Source organism: Scatophagus argus, chromosome 4 (assembly GCF_020382885.2).
Source record: "Scatophagus argus isolate fScaArg1 chromosome 4, fScaArg1.pri, whole genome shotgun sequence".
Lineage (NCBI taxonomy): Eukaryota > Metazoa > Chordata > Actinopteri > Scatophagidae > Scatophagus > Scatophagus argus.
Genome location: NC_058496.1, coordinates 1950597 through 1971323, shown reverse-complemented (window position 1 = coordinate 1971323; position 20727 = coordinate 1950597). Strand labels below are relative to the sequence as shown.

Here is a 20727-nt window from a genome sequence, read left to right as displayed (position 1 = left end):
GGCAAACCCGACCGTCAACGCTCTGGCGGTGGCGGCGGCAGCGGGCGGGGTGGCCTCGTCTGGTGGAACGTTCCCTCGAGCTGCTCCAGCGAGCAGCCATGAGATTGTTGGTTCTGTTTACAGTGCACAGCACCTGTGGAGAAGCGTGAGAGAAATAAAGAAAAAGAGGGCGATTATGAAGCTCAGGGTTGACCAGACACAAGACGACTTGACGTTCTGAAAAATGTCAAGACTGACTTGAGCCACAGAAACAATCTTTACTGTTTCATCATTAGAGCAGACTCATCCACACACAATCTTCTGTCAAACTCTCGCCAGCCATCTGCCTCACCATTCACCGACACTGTGGGGTTTTTTCCTGTACTCTGACAGGTCTGAGATGGGGGTTCAGAGGGTGCTCCAGGTGGATCTGAAAATGGAAAGCTTTCCAGAGCCGCTGGGCAGCCGCTGGATGGCCTGGCAGGTGGAGTACCCGGCCAGTCGGGCCGCCACACAAGAGGCTGACACGGAGATCCGTCTGGCGCAGGAGGACCTGGTGGGCATCGTGCCGCTGGCCATGGTGAGTCATTCCACTTCCACACCCAGAGAGACGACTGCACACTCAGGATGTGGAACTGAGCATCCTGACGGTGTGAGACACCATATTCTTTCAATCTTACACCCTGAATCTTTGAATCAACATTTGCATATATTTTGTTTCAACACATGAGCGAAATACTTTGCATTTGAAATAGCAGAGATTCACCGCACTTTTAATCCTGACTGGCAGCAGCCTGAAGGAGGAAGATTCATATTCATGATCCAGTCACATGTTTAGATTCAACAATAACACTGCCATCATTCACATGAACAATATACTGCTGTCAGAGGCTGCTTAGCAGTGGTGGAAAGTAACTAAGTATGTTTGAATATCACAATATGGTGCCTACAGGGTGATGATAATACAGTCATATAGCAACACTCTGAAAGGAGCCTTTCAGCAGAATGAATGGACTGCACCGAATCAGAATTGAGTAAAAAATAAATAAACCCAGATTTAAAATTAAGCAAATCTCTGCTGCACACTAAAAACAAACAAATTCAGTTTACTGATGAAACCTGAAATTAAACAGAGTGGCTTGATAAGCCTTAAAGAGGGAAGGAAACTTTCAGCAGCTCTTTAGTTATCCTCCTACTCATGATGGCTGACAGACGAAGCTCTAATTTCTCCTCCTCTGAGGAAAACTGAACAGTGGAGGCTGTGTAGGACTAGCAGGTCTCCATCCACGCTGTGGAAACGTGGCAGAACATCTCAGGGCCACCAGGAGTTGGAGCGTTGGTGGTGCAGCTGCCGCTTGGTCCAGACTTCTTCTTCAGCTCTGTAACATTTCCTTCCTTCCTCAGTTGGTTCGAGTCTGACTTATTTAGCTCAGTCCATCCCGAAAAGGCAGGTATTTTTAAAGTAAAGCAAAACAAAACTTCCCAAAGTGTCCAAACTTTTGGTCTTCCTCTCGACGCACCGGCGCTGCTTTGACGGAGAGGGTGGAGCTGTGGTGTAGGTCCACAGCTGCACAGTGTGTTTGTGAGCAGGGCAGGAAGAGAGCGTCTGCAGCTCCCAGCAGGCGTCAGACCGGGTCCAGAGTCAGTCTGTGGCCTGAGGGGAAGCCTGCAGCCGTCAGTCGCAGGTCCTCCAGTGTGTTTGTCTGATCTGATCCCGGTTCAGATCGAGAACATTCAGCTACCACTTATGTTGTTATGATGTAAATAAGATAAATAAATCACAAACAAGGACATTTAGGTGAAAAAATGAGTGTCACCTAAAGAGATGCTTTCGTGTCAGCGCTGATTACTAAAACAAAAACTGCATTTGTTTCTATTTCGGTGCTTCTGATCTGCGTGATCCATACCTGCCTGTTGTGTCGGGGTTGTTCTGTGGGTTTCGCCCGTAGCTGTGGAGATGATAGATGTGCGTGGGTGGCTGCTCCTGGATTCAGAGGAGCGCGGCACATCCTCACCCACTGATCCGCTCTCGGGATAATTGAAGCTGTGTGTTTAATGCTGCAGTATTGTTCGAGCTCCTTCTCTCACATGGCGTCACTGATGTGCCGACAGCCTGCTCGCCTCGCTCGAAGAACGTGCCATTTCCTGCCACATCTTCCACTGACAAAAACCACAAAGCTGGTGTTTGATTGTATCTGCTCGTAGAAAAGAATTTTCCATTACCCGGTGAATGAAAAACAGTTTTTAAATACTGATTTGATTGGTTTGAGTCGGCCGGCGCACAGGACCATACCAGAGGAAATCCTTCCACTGTGGCTTTTGTAAAAACTGTGTGAAAACTATTCAACTGGTTCAGTCTGGATATCCAACATGTTCTCCTTCTGAGCGGCTTGATCAGCGGCTCTCAGCTTCAGACTTTGGTGCTTTACTAACCGCTTGCTCATAAACATTTTTGAACATATTATGACTTTTGTGCTGGTAGGACCACTGAGCTGACTGCTGTAGCTGCCGCGCTGGGGGTGAGAACAGGCTGGAATATTCTGGAAGGGGTTTTACGGCTCGCTAGCACAAATCGATGAACAGAAAGCGGATGGAGGGCCTTTGATAATGATTTCTCTGAAGGAAGTGATCTTTCTGTTGGTCCTAATGGTAAACTGATGTCTGGTCAGGAACAGCGAACCAGCTGAGCAGTGTTTGATTTTCTGTTAACTTTAAAAAGTACCTCATTGAAGCATGTCAGACGCAGCATAAAAACATTGCTGATTGCAAATAGGAACTTTGAATTGAACTCTGCTGTTGTTATTTCATTATTTTTATTTGATCATTTTTAACTACATCTTAACTACACGGTTTGCGATCCAGAAACTTTGGGCTGCTTTTGAAGCTGAGGGCAGGAACACGAAGGCAGAGCTTTGTTTGTTTTTCAGAAACAAAAAAGTCTCCATGAATATGCAGAGTGAGGAGGTTCCTTTCTGTACCATCTTTGTTCATGTCGAACATTTGTTTGATTGGAAATTAATTGACGTGATCAGCATCGCCTCTTGTGTCCTCTTGAAGTTTATACTTGGTTAAACGGTGATTAATTACTCTAATAATCATTAAGCAGATGGATGATGGCATTCTAATAATCAAGAAAAATGTTAGAAATGTTGGACACACTTTACCTAATGTCTTTACGCGTAGTCTTTACTCTAACAAACTGTATCAGGTCGATTCTAAAGGTTTGTTTTTACAGCGTGAAGCTTTTTCAGACATCCATCACAATTAACCTGATATTACATTATTTTACTAAACTTGGCTAAATCAGTTAGGGACAGGATAATTCAGACAGGAGCGTCTCAGGAGACGACGTGATGGTGTTTCACGTGCGTTGAAACCGACGAAGGCCTGATTTTCCCTTTTCTGTGCCTTGATTTGACATTCTGTTCGGAGGGCCTGTCAGCGAGCCAGCCAAGCAGCCGCCGTCGTGTCAGGAGTGCAGTGCATTGAAAAGTTCACCGATCGGCGCGCACCTTTGATACAAACATTTCAAACCTTTTCATCATCTGGCTTTCATCGAAAAGCGGGACGATTTGACTTCGTTTGACTTTATTTCATTGGCCCCTCGCTTTGCGTTCAGAGTGCTTCTCCCTCTCACAGACGACTTCCTCCGAGGTGCCCGGCGTCTCCAGCCACTCGGCGCCACTTAACACACCGCACGAATACTTATGCATGCAGACACATTCAGATCTCATTAACTCTGTCTGTCCCCTTTTCTCTCCCTGCTCTCTTACGCACACACACACACACACACACGCACACAGAGTTTTTGCAATCTGCATGCGCCAATATGAGGGAAGCACACAAGCGAGAAAGAGGGAGGCTGAATTAGATTGCTTGGGATCACCGTGGCATGAAAGGCCCACAGATAAGTTCCTCTCCTTCCCCCTGCTACGCTGGCGGGAAGGAGAGGAAGTAAGGTAATGTAGGAGCAGCACCACCAACCCCCTCCCTTACATGCATACATCAGCCCCTGCCCCCCGTAGCCACATCCACATTACCTCCACCGAGACGAAAACAAACTCAGTGATTCCAGTGGAAAACAGGTCGGGTGGTGAAGATGGAGACGTCGGAGAGTCTGGATGGAATATTCAATGAAACAAATGTTGAGCTACTCTAAGGGGGCACTCTAATCGTGCAGTATGGTAATATCATAAGGGAACCACGCAGAGCGGCGGTTGGACATAATAACTCAAAGATGACTGCCCACAACAGAACAGATACAACATCATGGTTTTTCACTGTTTCAGCCTCCAGATGCACAGCAGGGAGACCAGAGTACGAACCGACTGACCGTAACGCAGCTTTCCACTACGCTGAGGTCCAGATCGCAAAGCCTCGCACAGGGAAAAGGCATCTTTACATGTTGGCCGGGTTTGTAAGTTACAAGGCGGCCGTGCAGCTTTAAAATCTTAAACAGGCTAAAGATGTGACATGTGGAAATTACGCCCTTGGTGCAGATTGTCGTGGAGGTGATGTTGAAATTCTGTGGAAATGACTAAGACTGTGGTTAGGAGGTATTCAGCAATTGATCCCTGTTGGCAAGCTTTAAACATTGCTTACTCACCCAGCGGAAAGGGAGCAGCATTGACATCCCGTCAGGCTCCAGGTTCCCACCGCCGGTCGAAGGCAAGGCCGATATTCCTGTTTTTGCCTCTTGTTTCATCCCCCAAACTCCTGAGAAAAAAACAATGTGTGTCTCTGAAAGTAATGAGCCGAACGTGGCCGAAAGCGGGAGCTGCAGACTGCAGTGCTGATCCCCTCTGGGATCGAGTGTATTAGCAATATTACATCACAGTCAGTTTTAATATCAAAAAATATTGATTAACGGGGCCGCGAAATAAATATGATTCTGCCTTTGTAGTTAGCTACAGTCCTGAAAGTGCAAGTGGTACATGTACTTCGCGCTACGTAACACATAAAGGGATCACTTGTGATACTGCGTGGACCACAGCTGACTGAGGTGTGTACACCACAGTGTTGTTATCTTCGTTAAGGGATGTCGGCAGTAGAACAAGTTTGCAGACGAAAGCAGGAGGAAGGGAAGAGCAGAGCAGACATTGAGACTTTCCTCTGCTGTCAGTGATAAGAGAAGGACGGAAACAGACGGAGAAACTCTTCAGTCTTTTTAATCAAGCTGAGAGGGGCGACTTCTCAGAGCACGCTGGAGGCATCTGTTGACACAACAGCTCTGTGGCTTTGCCTTTCAGCTGCAATTACAGCTAATTAGTCTCATCAGCTTGACTGTATTTTGTCATAATGGAAACGCTCTGTAATTGTGTTTTGACCAGAAATAATCTCATAAACTGAATGAGGGTCCATAACTAACCATGTATCCAAAGATTGTAATGTAATAAAGCTAATGACTGTTTGGACTGGGACGCTTATTTGATCACATTTATGGCCTGTTACTTCAGTGACTCCTCAGATCCGTTGCTTTGCCCGTTTGCGCCGTGTTTTAAATTACTGCGCCCTTGCTGGAATTGATTATTATAAAAAGCTCTTTTTATTGCGTTTTCCCAGCCAAGCGATGCGCTCTGCCACGGGTGACACCTCTGGGAAAGCGGCGGCGGCGGCGTTTTGAAAGACGAGCTCTCTTTTCTGTGCTCTCTTTGAAGAGGGCTCCTCCTGTGCATGTTGTCACAGTCCCACCTGCGTCAGGAGGGCTCAGAGCGGCGCTCGCCACTTTGTCACCACCTTCAAACCGTGTGCGTTCTGCTAATGCAGCAATTATTTCAAAAGCAGAGAATGAAAGGAGGACTCAAAAGTTTTAGTCAGTTTAGAGCGAGGAAAGGCCTCAGAACTCCTTCCTTCTGTCGACTGCAAAACCGCTCGCCTGTCCCGCCTTGTCTTCCCTTCACCTGCTGTTTTAGATCTTCCCTTCCTTTTTCCCCACCTCTTGTCTCTCTTTATATGTTTTGCCGCTTGCTCCAGACAAACATGCATCAATATATTAACAATGTAGATTAATTGCTTCCCTCGTCACCCTCCGCCTCCCCGTGTCGGCATCCTCAATTTCACTTAAAGTGCGAAAGTGCTGTGTGTTTTTGTGGGTCATGCTGAGATGGATCTTAAAGGCAGTAATTGGATGCCTGAGCAGTTTCTCCTGCACAGTAGGAGGCTGGTCCATTATCTTTCACCATGGTGGAGTAATACGCTCCTGTCCGGGCTGCCCTCATCATCATTACCCATGCTGTGGATGCCTGGTGATGGAGAGGGAGCAGGGAGGACAGCACATACATCATATCTGGACTCATCGGTCTTCCTGTTCCAGCTGAGACACCAAACTGTGCTCACACACACCAGCATTCGCCGGCATAGAGATGAGGTGAAATGAAAGCGGCCGCCTGCATTCACGTACGGCTCCCATATATCGTTAAACAATACATCATCACCCTGGCCTTCTCTGGCCACATCTGCTCTCACATGATAAAGTCATCTATCAACATCCTCCAATGAATGTTTCATTTTACTGTTTTCGATTCCATTCCCCTCTGTTGCAATGCACATCTTCTCTGCCGGGCAAGTGAAATGTGGAGGACCATTTATCAAACACATAGTTAGACATGCACACATGAGCACTCGCATGGCAGCTAATCCTGCAGAAATGCTGCAATGGGCGCAGGTAATATCATGCAAGCTGTTTATCAGACGGGATGCATTACACACTTTGCTTGAGTGCGAGTGATCCATTAGCATCCACTACAGCTCAGAGTGTGATGATGAAGTGGTAGCACTAATTGCTGCAGTATGCACGTGTGGTACACTACATGTAATGCTAATTAGTACAGCAGGCTGTGACAAATGGTCACCTAATCCACAGCACGATTGCAGTCCTTGGCACAATACGACTTCTCCGGCACTGGATGTTAAAGGTGTTTAAACGGCCTGATTCCAATTTTTGTACAGTAACAAGTGAGGAAGTGAGTGGGTGAACGATCTTTTTGTGGTACTGCTGCACACACACACACACACAAACACACAGACACACACACACACCCAAATGGTAGATTTAAATGCAAACACTCCCAGCTCAGGACAACTATGTGCTGCCTTTGTAACTGAAGGGCCAAAAGTGAGAGGGATGGATTCGTTACGTTTTCAGACTTTGGCGCAGCCTTTGCTTGTGATTAGAGCTTTAGATGAATTCATTTCCGCGCTGCAGAAGCGGTTGCTGCTCACTCATTACGGTGACATCAGAAAATTATCCATCACCGTTAGGAAAGCTGCAGTAACCTTTACACAAAGCTCCTATAAGCTCCTCCAGCGATGAGGTCAAATTACTTTGCCTCACAGCAAGAGGGTTCCAGGTTTGAATCCCTTCTATGTGGAGTTTGCATGTTCTCCCTGCGCCTGCGTGGGTTTTCTCTGGGTTCTGCAGCTTCCTCCCACAATCCCAAAAACATGCACATCAGGTTAATTGGCTACATTGTCCCCAGGTGTGAGTGTGTGCGTGAGTGGTTGTCTGTCTTTGTGTGTGACTGGCGACCAGTCCAGGGTGAACCCCGCTTCTCACCCCCGTGACCCTGACGGATAAGCGCTATAGAAAATGGATGGATGGATGTGCCATGGCTGCTCTCAGGAGATGACCCAAAGTGCACTGTGAGATTTGTGCATTGAGAAGAGCCTTTGAGTAAAGTTTATTTTGCTTTGCCCACAGAAAATTGTGAAGACCTTCACCCTCCTGAGCCACTTATGTTCTTGTTTCTCTAATTGAATGCTGTGGACCTTCATCCCCGCCGCCGTAGCCTCTCTCTTCTCCCAACCCTGTCAGTTACGGTGAAAGTAGTTTAGGAAAATAATACAGGAGGGAAGTGAAGGGCAGGATGGAGACTGACACATCCATCTGAGAGTGACAGAGTGAATGTCCATATCTTCCACCTCCCCTTAACTCTTACCTTCCTACTTCACATTCAGGCCCGCTTCCGTTCATTCTGACTTTAATCCTGGCCTGCTGAGGTTTTAGAGGAATGTGTGAATTCTTTTTTTTTTTTTTTTAGCTGTAATGGACTCTACAATGCAGCTGACCTTTGTGCCCGGGGAGGGAGGTCTGTGTCCAGAGGGCTGCTAAGCCAAGCTAAGCTGGCAGTATGGATCTCGATCAGAGCCGGGTGAAGGAATCAGACAGAGATCAGGAGGTCATCTCCCACAGGCACGGTTGGCTGTTGGAGAAGAACTCTTCATCGATCGTCTGAGTGTGATAGATATCGGGCTGAAATTGAGCAGACTGGCGCAGGCGGGGTTGTTTCCTCGGCCTTCTGGCCTGCGGGGCCCCGGCTCAGTGGGCAAACAGCTGTGGCACGGGTCGGTGAGACATCGCTGTAGCGGAGCTAGCATCAGTCAAAGGACCCAGCAGCTCCCTCCCCCGAGCCCCTGCAGGTGAGCCGGGAGCCGGTTTTGTCCCTGGTGCCTGACCTTGGATCTTCCAGAGCCGCGTCTGACTGTTGTTGAAATTCACCAGGGACAAGCCGCTCCTCCCTCCTGACCCTTCGGTCTAGATGTTCCTCAGGTATCGTATTCATGAGAACTGCTGGGGATTTGTCCTATAAACTTAAAATATTGTACTTCTACATCCAATAATGTTTTATTCACAAGCTGCTTTTCACAGCACGAGGTGCAATTGGGCTCCATCTTTCCAGCACCAGCCCTCAGTAAGTCCTGAATTTGTTTTGGAAGTACAGACACTAAGATCTCAATGTTAATGTACTCACATTATGCACAGGCATGTTTAGAAGTGATGCCGTGTCAGACAGCATGTGATTCCCCAATGCTGCTTGGTAAGATTTAAAGTAAACACTTGACTGACTCTTTGCATTGTGGAAAATGAAAACTCCATGTTGACTATGGAATCACGGCCGCTTCGTAACGTAATATTCGTCCTGTCAGCAGCGTGTCACTGTGACGGTCAGGGTCAGAGTTTACTCATAAATCATGTGCACTCATAAATAATTTACCGTTGAGACTAAAACATCAATACCCTCCATTAACTGTCATGTGAATCTTCTTGCAAAGCTGACCAAGCAGCTCAGATGAAGACGAGGAAGGTCTCCATACGCCGTTAGGTTGAGGTCTGCGAGGACGATAACATCGGTCATTCCACCACTGGGCTCAATGGGCTCAGGAGGTGCAAGTTCATGCAGAACATTCAGGTACTGTGAGCAGAATCACAGCCAAGCGCTTTCACTTTTCACTGTCTCGCTTGGTCGTCACAAGTCAAAGTCGGGTCAGACGTTCACAAGTAAAATTCTTTTATTTCAGTCAGAGACACAGTAGGTCAAGGACTCGAACGTCCAAAGCAGACAGTTTAGACTTAGATTTTAGCTGAAAAGTTTCTGCTCTTTAAGGGACCTCGTATAAAGAAATGAATCCCACTTTAAAGAAAGAGTAGAATATATATATATATTTCTTCTATTTTCCTGTCTGCTTGGTAAATAATAACCTATGACCAGGAGACAGTCAGCTTAGCTTGGCGTTCAGGAGGAGGACAGGAGGGAGACAGCTAGCCTGGCTCGTCAGTAACCCTCCTCTCACATAGCTGCAGCTGTTAACACAGTCAGGCTTGTGGCGATTTTGACCTCTTTTAATTGTTTTTCTGTGTGAAGCAAGCAGCCAATTTAGCGTTGGTGACGCATACAAAAAAATAAGTGATGCTTTGCTGTTTTTAAGACAAACTGACCTTCTGGAGTTGCAGTCTTTTGCCTTTCAAAGTGACGAGCATCATCATCGGCAGCTGTGGTGAACTCAAAAGTAACCCGCATTAGCAGTTCAGCTCATTCACATGCGTCCACTTTTGTGTGGTTGACATATGCTGTGTTCTTTGACGGAGAATGAAGTGCCCTTTCTTTAATGACTCATAATTCTTAAATAAAGTAGCGACGTGGCCTTGGACGAGGCAGCAGCTCATCCTGTCCGTGTGATCCTCGCCCTGATCTCCCATTACCTCTCCTTTTAAATTGACCCGGAGCACATACGCTGTCAAAGCAGCCATCGAGTTGATCTCCTACCTACCAGACACGGCCAACAGTAATGAGCACATCAAATACCTGGGCGACATGTACCTCAGACGGGGCACAGGAGATGGCTCTTTGTGTGCCACATACCACAGCCGCCTCCATCCAGTCCGCCGAGAAGAAAGGAGGAAGAGGGAAGAGAAGGGAGGATCCGGCTCATTGTTGGAGGAGCAAGAGTGGGAAGAGGAGGGAGCAGGAGAGAGACCCCTCATTAAAAGGCAGTGTGTTGGCTTCACAACCATCCCACCACTTCAATGCACTGTCATGCAGTGATGTATCGCTCTGCATGGTGCTACCAAGGCCTTTATTCCCACTCTCCTCCATGTTTCTTGCTTCTAGCCAATTAAACGCCCACTGGAATAGGAGCGAGGAAGTGCCACATTGAGCCCTGCACAATGTGGAGAGAGGAGCTGATGAAAGGACATGTCTCTCTTAGTCTGCTTAATAGCTTCAGGACACCGTCTGAGTGGCGTTTAATGTCTACAGCATATAATTCACTATCCCTCTGCTCCCATTTCAGCTTCCTTACACGTATGCACAGTTTATCGCCAAGGGACGAGAATGTTTATCAGAACTATGAATATTTCATTTGCCATAGGTTAGCTGACTATTGGCACACTTCATGGCCTCTTTTAATGCATTTGCTCTTGAAATGACACGAAAGATCATAAATGTCCAATCACAAGTCGTCAATTATGGTGGTAAAAGCTCCAGATTTGGCTTTTTTTACTGCCCCGCCTTGTGTTTTTGGGCTTATCTGGACGGCCACCACAGCAAGGGGCGGACATGAATAGGTGTTTTCCACCGTCTCTGCTCTCTGCTGTGCCATGAATAATGCAGGCCCCAAAATCCCCAACTCAACACTGTGCTTGACCTGTTCATTTGTTGCAGTAGCCAGGGCGGCGGGGTCAGAATGTGGATGCGTTGGCGCCGGGTAGAAGCCGAAGCTAATCGCAACACCGGGACGGGCGGCCTCGCTACTTCTCATGCTGCCGGTGTCACTCTGGCTGACACCATAAATCTCACTTATTTTCAGATCCAACCTCGACACAGGCAGAAATTACGGCCCAGAGCACATTACCAGCCGCAGCGGCACGCTGAATGCTAACAGAGAGATCCTTGATAAAGCCGACAGGCAGTTCTGCCACAGATTATTGAACAAAAGGACTCCTATCTGTGAGACTTGAGGGGGCAGATTGGCTTGTCAGTAAAGCACAAACACCAGTATCAACAGCTGCGAATCAGATGAGCAGTAAAGCACGCTCTGTAGAAGCTTCGCTAAACATCATGACAAGGACATTTTTTTATGTTAAGTGCCATACACATGTTATTATTATTATTATTATTATGTTAGCATCTTTTAGAAGATAAAGAGCAGAGTCAGTGAGGAGGTGCAGAAAGAAAAGACAAATAAAACTTGTTTCTCTCGGTGTCCCCTGTCCTTTATCATTTAGGCTGTGTGTGTGTGTGTGTGTGTGTGTGTGTGTGTGTGTGTGTGTGTGTGCGTGTGTGCGTGTGTGTGTGTGTGTGTGTGTGTGTGTGTGTGTGTGTGTGTGCGTGTGTGTGTGTGTGTTCCCCTCTTTGTCTGCTCTTCTTATGACAGGAAAAGGAAATTATTTTTACATTGCAACGAAATACTATGAGCTCTGATTCTCATAAATAAATACACATTGGACACATGTGAACAGTAAGTTGATAACATCTTCATATCCTTCAAGCAACTCATTAAACATTAACTGTTGCACCCTCTCGATATTGTAAAGTGAAAATCTACAAAGATCTGAGCTGAAAGTGCATATTTCTAAGTGAGTAAGAAACTCGTTAATATCTGACCACAATGGAAACTCTCATCCGTTCATTTTTTTTCCAGTTTCACAGGCCCCAAATCTGTCAGAGTCCTGTAAGACGACTGAGCAGCAGTGCTGATGTGCACCGCTGGTCTCCATCCCGTGTTTAATTGCGCTGTGTGTGTCTGAGTGTGTGGACCATTGATGCATGACTGTGGCGTCCCGCTGTGGCTTATTACTGCCAGGCCCTGCACTCTGCCGCTCTCAACCTGCTGGGTCATCTCCAGCTGCTGTAATCTAACATTATGCTCCGCTTTCACCGGGTCCTAACCATTTACCCCATCATGTATTATAGATGACCCTCTGGAATTGGAGGAATCCCAGCAGACGGAGAATTAATTTACGGCAGCCCTCGATTTTAAGGAGAATTGCATCAAAGTCTGCGGCGCAGGAATGAGGGGGGGTTATATTGCTATATAACACTGTCACAGTCTATAAAATTGTAATGAAAAGCCATTTGAAGATTAAGTGTTTTTTATTGTGATCCATTGGTATCTCTTGGCTCAACTAATAATCATTTCACTCCAAAGCCGAATGGTCTCAGTAATTGATGCTAAAAGACGACTGGGGCTCCTTTCAACCAAACTTAATCCTCCTTTTCTCTGGTTTTGAATGGCTCTGAATCACGAGCTCACAAACACAGGGGGAAGTCTTTGGAAACCGAGTTAACGGGACAATGTACAAATCTTGTGTACCTCCCTGGTGACCGTGGCGTACATGTGAATGTGCTGACAGGAAGTCAGACGCTGTAGATTGGTCCTGTCTGCGCTTGTCAGCTTTAGCAATATTACTATAAACAAACGTGACATTTTATTCAACAGGCATCACTCTGGAGTTCCTCTGTTAAGAGAAAAATAATAGTAGCTACCTCAGTGGAATAGCAGTGAAATGTCTTCAGTGCCTCGGGGTTCCTCCACATTGAAATGGAGGAAGTCTGAGCCGGGCTTCTGTGTGAGACCATCCCAATAATGGAAGGAAAACAGCTTACAGTCAGAGACTTTTGTCATGCTGTGCAATTAGCTAAAGTCAGTTTGGTTTCCCTGATAGCAAGAAGGCCATGATCGTGGCATAGCACACGTATTGATGAGTACACTCTGACCTCAGTGGTGGCTATTCGATGGTTCCATAGCAATCAGTGTAAATGATGTGCATGAAGTTCTTTGGGCTGAATGAGCAGACGAGGAAATCCAATGCGTGACTTCAGAGAGCAAAGTTAAGTCAAACTCATCTTAATTGGCCCCAATTATGGTATGTGACAATGCTGTGTGTGAGGGTGTGTGTATGAGTCATGAAAGGTTAAGATTTATGTTCACAGTGATGAAGCTGTGCCAGTGCACTTAAAGAACCAGGACTGTCAGGTCACTCACTAAGAGGACCTCTAATTCAGCTCAGGGCCAAATTGCAGAATTGGGCTTATTACACTGGGCCTATTAAAGCTGACTGGCCAGTAAGTACTAACTTACCCACATGGACCCGACTGGGTCCTGACAGATTAAAGCTCAAGTTATACTTTCGGAGTGTGCGAGGGTCCACCAGCTAAAGTCAGCATCAGTTATCAGAAGGCGCAAGCGTAGACTGGGTGTTTGTAGACCCTGATATGCATCTGTGAGGTCTGCAGCTGTCCATGTGCAAAGTCTCTCTCTCACCAACAATCCGCTACGTAGACAAAAGAATTGGGACACCTCACCATAATAATATAGATAAAGATAATAATGACTCTCCTGTGAAGGCTTTCCACAACATGTTGGAGTGTTTCTGTGGGAATTTGTGCCCATTCCTGCAGTAGAGCATTTGTGAGGTCACACACTGATGTTGGACCAAAAGGCCTGGCTCACAATCTCCGTTCCAGTTCATCCCAAAGGTGTTGGATGGGGTTGAGGTCAGGGCTCTGTGTGGGCCAGTCAAGTTCTTCCACACCAAACTCATCCAACCATGTCTTTATGGAGCTTTGCTTTGTGCACTGGGGCACAGTCATGCTGGAATAGAAAAGGGCCTTCAACAAACTGTTGCCACAAAGTTGGAAGCATAGCATTGTCCAAAATGTCTTGGTGTGCTGAAGCATTAAGATTTCCCTTCACTGGAAGTCAGGGGCCGAGCCCAAATCCCGAGAAACAGCCTGTCCCAGTGTTTTTGTCTGTATGGTGTATGCACCATATATTCAATATACTGTATTTCTTTTGCTCAGCCAGGCACAGATGCAGGACCAACACGGTTGCAGTGAACTTAGCTCTCCTTTACCTCAACATCCACAAAGTTAAGATCAAATCCTCAGGTAAAGAACTGGAAGGCGTATGTGGAGTGGGACCGAATCAGAGGTGAAAACTTCAGATTGTTAAAGCAAGGGTGACTTTCCCTCAGCTGAAAATTCCTCAGATCTGATCACCAAAATCTGGGCGGCCAGACTGTTATCAGTGGGCAGGAGCTGTGGCAATAAACAGCACCTGTCGAGAATCCTCCAATGAGACCGAAGACAGAGACTTCGCAAGCCTGCAACAAGCACCACAAGATGTGCCCTCGTTTGGAGTCCACAAGTCAAAAGGAATCAGACCAGAAACACTTGGCACTGTGACCTGAAGGCAGACGTGAAGATCACCGGCTTTACATGGGGACAGCTGGAGAAACTGGCCCTGGACCAGGATGTGTGGAGAGCCTTTGTTGGTCCAGAGCAGGGCCACAGGCAATACATTCAGCCAAAATGCAGTAACTGCATATTTGGTCAAAGTAAAACAGTTTTTTCCCCCATTGCTATTAATGCAAATACAAACAGTAGACAAACAGACAGCTAGCAGCTAATTAGCATCTGTTAATCTAAATGAACCACCTGTGTAAATTATTCAAATAATAAATAAATGATTTTATGGGCAAGAAAGATGAAAGAACACAACTGGAATACTGTTGAACTGTTGAATAGGTAAAATGGTGGCATTGCAACCTTTGGGACCTTTCTCAGTTTCACTTTATGAGGCCCTCTGGGTTTATTTTAATATATTTCCTTGGTACATCTTATTATACTGTTCTGGCATTTTTGCCACATTTTTCCTGGTACTGGCTGTATTTTTGTCAATTAGGTGCTGCACTTTCTGCACATAAGTCCCTTATGAATGAATTGCTTTATTATCTTTAACAGTGATCATATATTCATAACTCTGAATAGCTGAGGAAACCAAGTGAGAAAAGGGGCCAAGATGGAAATGACACTCAGCGAGTGTGTGAAGACGTCTCCTGGCAGTTCGCTCACCTGACAATTACACATGCACAAGAAAAGGGTAATCAAAACCACCACAGAGACCATAAAGCGAGCCTTCGCTTCAATTTCCCTCGGGATCAATAAAGTATCTATCAATCCATCTATCTTCAAATGGCTGCGGATCCAGAACTACATGAATAAAAGCTGGATCCACTCAGTCCACTCAGTGACTCCGTGTTTCATTACTGCTGAGCAGGGATGCAAATGAAAAGCGCATGAATAATTTAAATTACAATAATAATTCAGCATTTCATTTCTCTCTTGTCAATAATCAAGAGAAAATCTTATCTGTAATTTTGCCGACCAAATTGTTAAGCTAATTGCTTTCATTAATTAGCTGTCTGAAGAATGTGGCAACGAGGGGACTGTTTTGTATTCATTGTAACAATTATTTTCACAATAATTAGAACAAATCCTGCGTAGCTGTCGTTAATTTCATGTTTTATTTCAGCTCACAAAAAACAACTATGCAAACATCAACAGGAAATGCTGCACATTGTGCCTTTAAGAATTCTTTCCAGGAGACCAAGTGCACCAAGAGAAGTTCAGACTGGATGGACAGTAAACGCAGCACAGTCAGATGTGAACAGAAACAGACACCATCCTGAAACAGCCTCCTTACTTCATTTTCAGCACTACCTGTCACTTCTTCTTTTTGTCTTCCTTCTGAGCTTCTAATTGCTGATTGTCTGCCGGATTACAGACTGTCCACCACTGTGCTGATGTCTTCCTGCCTCCCTGTCTCACCGTCTCTGTCTCTTTCTGTCTCCAGGACTCTGAGATTTTGAACACCGCCGTGCTGACGGGGAAGACGGTGGCTGTCCCAGTGAAGGTGGTGACCGTCGGAGTGGACGCCTCAGTTACTGATGTCTCTGAGGCAGTCGAGTGTCGCTCCACAGATGAAGATGTGGTCAAGGTCAGTGAGGTGAACGGCTGAGAGAAAAACGAGTGTGTTGTGAGAGAGTGTGTGAATGTGAAGCCTCAGTTTGGACATAAAATAACACTGAGTGGAGATACTGAAAATATTAAGAAGGTTCGTGAAATATTCTATAAATGTAAATATATGATATATATAAAGGAAACCAGTTTACAACATGATGTACGTGGAGCATGTGACTGACGAGAACAGATCTGTGGAGCGATGAGGAGGCTGTAATCTTCCTCAAATCAGTACATTAAACAAACGTGAAGTCAGATGTACATCATGTCTGTTACCTTTGAGGTTTGACTCTTTTACATCTCGTTATGGACAGCTGGCGGTGCCGTCACAGGCCTGGATGGAAATGCATGTTAGCTCAGATTTAAGAAAGTGAGGGCAAATTTCAAATATGACTCGTATCACTTCTTTTGTAGAAACCGACTTTGCTATTGAGTTTTTACATGAGCGACGAGGAAGAGTAGAAGAAGAATCCATGTTGTACATATTAATTAAATATCCATCAATAACACCTAAGAATTAATTATTCGACATTGGCCATAATAGACCGTTGTACCTCCCATTATGTGAGAGTGTAAAACAGCCAGTGAGGAAGCACCAACACTCCACTGGTGTTCTGTCTGTTGGCCCCTGCAGCCCAGCCAAATATCTGCATTGAATGACTGACAGTATGCAGGTTCACAGACACTGTATGAAGGCTTGTGTGAAGGATAGATGAGAAGATTTTCTATGTTTAGCACGTCTATATAAATCCCCCAGAAAGGAAAAACAAACAACATGAAAGCGTGTGTTTGATATGCAGTGACTGCTGACAGCTCGCTCAAGTTTTCCTTTATTTTTAGAGCCCCTTTCATACCTGCACGGGGCACAGGGCACAACAGAACAAGAAGGCCCTCGCGGTTAAAACGTTGAGCTCTGGTATCAGTGGCTTTGCTCTCCAAGCAAAACAAGTCGCTTTCAAGCAAAATGATCTGTAGAAAGACTCGCTGTGGTCTGAGATGTCAGCGTCAGCGTCCTGACACGTCGATCATGTTCCTGTTTGAGCTTCTCCAGATCAGAACGGATAGCAGGATACAGCAAATCACACCCAAGTAATGTACACTAAAGAGAATTAATGAAATAAAACCAAAAGTAGAGGAGGATATTTTGCCACATTGATCCACTTTATCATATCTGAAGTGTGAGTCAGGGATCCATGAGATGTGGAGGGAAATTAACTACCTAAAAAAAAAAGGTTCCCAGCTGAGATCTGGAGGTCAGAACATTCGTTTCTGCACTGCTGCTGCTCTCTCCGGGAAGATCTTTTCTAATCATAGCCTGCCATCATGTATGTAAACATGACTAATTTATCTAATTTTGACCTGGGGAACAAGCGATGAATAAACACAGAGCGACATCAGACCTGCATAATGAATGACTGTGCACATTACGTTATGCTTCTGTTCACTTGTAGGTTCATAATCAGAGTGAACTGGAAAGAAATACCTCAGGTCACATGTTTTCTTCTTCCAAGCTCCTCACAAATGTTGCCTGATATGTTTAGGTTGAAATAAGACTCTGCCTTTGTTATTTTGCACGCACACGAGCTCCTTCTGGATTTACAGCTCAGACAGCTCGCTTTAGGGCCAGTGCTTATGGCTCGGTTCACTGAGTAGGACTGCAGAGGTGTTGCAGCCGTCCATGGAGATATATTAATGGGTCTGTTTGCAGTGATGAACTCGCACATTATTGTGACAAAATAATGTCAGTTCTCCTCAGGTCTTTGGTGCATTTAAGTGTCTTTCACCACTCAGCTGTGAGCCAACAGTTAAAACATTTCAATTGTCTCAGACATGAATGCTCTGCTCAGTGTTTCCCTCAGCCAATCAGCTCCTCTTGTTCCCTCACTGCGTTCCCCGTCACCTGTGTGTCTCCACCCATCTCTCCACCTGCGCCTCGTTCCCTCGTCAGCTCGGCTTGTATTTCAGTCGGGTTTGATGCACCTGCTCTGTTTGCCTTCAGTCAACAAGTCCTCCCAGTTTAGTGTTTGATGTCTCCTGCGTCTTTGTCCAAATGCTCCACTTGACTCGTGACAAGTGCAAATGAGCTGTTCAAAAAATGCAGCGTTGATTTTGAACTTGACTGACAGATGTGTGAGGAGGACTTCACTGTGATTGTTTTCTCATATCGAAAATTCATCTGCTGACTTCAAAGCTACGCTTCACAGTAGTGCTGTCACAAGTACAGCCCTTGTCGTTTAAAAATCACAGTCAAATAAAGTACAGATACTCTAAAATGTACTCCAGTAAAGGTACTTTGCTAGCATTCACCCCTGACGAGGTCATGCCGTGATCAGGCTCTGAAGCCACTGAGCACGGCTGTGAGAATATTTCCAGACCTTCCCCTTGCTTTGAAATGAGTGGTGTAGCTCAGGCAGACGAGTCAGAGCAGCTTAATTGCTTCTGTCAAGCCAACTCTGTGTACAAGCCAGAGACAGGCTCACCCCACCTTCATGCTCCCCACTCCCATCGCTCATATCTGCCTTGGATTGTATCTGTCTGGTGGGTTGTTAATTTCCTGGGCTCGATCCAGAGACAGCCTTAATGTCCTCTGTAAGTATTCTCCCGTTAGCTGCTTAATGTGTCTGATTAATGTGGCAGTGGATCCTCCTGGACGTTTATGATACTTGGTGAATCAGAATGACGGAGGGTGCGTAATTCACTGAGACAGTCCCACCGCCGGTCCGCCACAACACGCACCCTGCTGGGAGGCTGCGTGAGGGGTTAAAGGCAGCGCTGATTAAATGGGCACGTCTTTGCACGCTAAAATTTTGATTTGGAGCTACGTCTGCCAACAACACAGCACGGCGGGAAGGCGTAAGCACGTCCGCGTAGCGTGTTGGGATGGCTGGACGGCAGTGGCACGTTTTCCATAATCGTTTCAGCTTAGATTGTTGGGGAAAAGATCATGGAAATCCCAGCACGACGTTAATTTCCCTGTCATGTAATGTGGCAGAGCTGCATGTTAGTAATTCCCACACTCGTTTACACATACTTCCCCAACAACATATAAGAGTAAACTGACTTCATACAGCTTCCTGCTAATGCGGCTCTTCACCAACATCCATTTTATTGTTCTTTCATTTGGTCAATGAGCCTCACCTGGAGTCTGGTCAGGTGTTATCTGGCCTGCAGCCTAATGTGTGTGTGTGTGTGTGTGGGGACTGGTCACAGAGACTCGACTTGTGAGAAAAGTCGGAGACGAAGGGGTTGTCAAAGGCACTTCAGTATCAGCAGAGTGAGAGCCGAACAACGAGGGGCTGATAAGGAGCAGGGACTCCTGACATCTTTATCAGTTCAAACACACCCTCACAGTGGGAGCCCCGATGGAGCCGGGAGAGCAGCGTCGCCCTTGTCGAAATGTTCAAAAGCTTCATTAAGCACCTCGCTCACAGTTACGTCTCAGTGTGGCACAGCACCTACGCTGTGTGGAGAACATGGAGGAAACACCAACTGGAGAACACAGAACATCATCAGGATGTCAGCTTGTTGAGGGTTGGCTGTAGCCTTGAAGGATGCCCTGCAGCAGGCTTTTCAGCTCCCTCACAGGAGCTTCAAGAGGCCAGCGTACAGACAGCTGCTGGGTGGGAGAAGTTCTTCTAAAATTTTAAGACTGGCGCCGCGGCTGAGAGAAATACTTTCAAACTTCAGCTGAGATTAAAATCCGTTTTTGCTAAGAAGTCAGCGGAAGCATCTTCAGGCGTTTGCTTTTATTTGTTTACTTGTTTGTTCAAAAATTGTAATCGCCCCACGGCCGAAGGAAGTCGTAATGAATGGCGCACCATTCGTGTGTTTTTGTATTGATTTGAACGGTCAGGATAAGTTACATGTGGTCGATATTAGCAGGAGTTGAGTTTCTCCCTCTCTCTCTGCTTCAAGTCTGCGTCACACTTTTTGATCATTTCATGTCTCATTTTAGGGGATATTGCAGCTTCCTCAGCATCCTTACATCCTGCATCCATGAATTTCCACTAAGAAGATGCTTAAGTTTGGCTAATTTGTCTTCTGCGATACTTCAGTGTTCTGCAGGGTGGCCTGAAGTTGTGCTTCTAAGTGATGATGTCTAATTGGTGCGCTAATAAGGCATTAATGCTTGTTCATTGTATCACTTCAGTCCCGGCAGCCACACAGGCAGCTGTGCACCAGCCTGGAGGCGGGTGTTGTTAGTCATTGTAGTCATTCAGTCCCATCTTTGATTCCTACCATTTCTGTGTGACTCAGTACTCAATCATTCCTGTAGTTTTCATTGTCATTTCCACAGCTGGACTCGTGATGAGAAACGGCAAACATTTACCAAACCTCCGCCTTTCTCCTGTGTGGGACAGACACAGCACTGAGTGAGCGCAGGCCGACGACGCCTCTGCAGATATCGAAATACCGTGAAGAGAAAACAAATAGGAGTCAGGAGTGACACTCGCAGGCGAGGCAAACTGCACTCTGAACTCCACTTTCCGAGCGAGCAATTAGCCAAGCCTGCGAGCCTGCTAACAGTAAGATCCTACAAATGTTGGAACTGGAAGGGACAATGTCCTGAATCACTAACTGTGCCTTACCAACACTATGTGGGCTTGTTGCAAAAGAAAGAGCCGTTTCTAAGCAACGCTGGCCCTCAGGCGTCAGTCAACTGCAG

General features: G+C 46.1%; 1 protein-coding gene across 3 annotated transcripts in view; it reads left to right on the top strand.

The window, feature by feature from the left end:
- The window catches only part of si:dkeyp-14d3.1 (transmembrane protein 132C), a 107757-nt gene that overhangs the window by 74936 nt on the left and 12094 nt on the right, over nucleotides 1-20727 (top strand). For 2 of the 3 annotated variants that reach the window (XR_006843192.1, XM_046386766.1), the window contains exons 4-5: nucleotides 373-559; nucleotides 15895-16038. Coding sequence is in view for 2 of the 3 variants with exons in the window: in XM_046386766.1 (XP_046242722.1) it covers nucleotides 373-559; nucleotides 15895-16038 (331 nt within the window). In the remaining variant the exon portion in view is untranslated. Of the gene's footprint in view, nucleotides 1-372; nucleotides 560-15894; nucleotides 16039-17584; nucleotides 18651-20727 lie in introns of those variants that run through there. The other variant, XM_046386767.1, reaches the window with a different exon arrangement.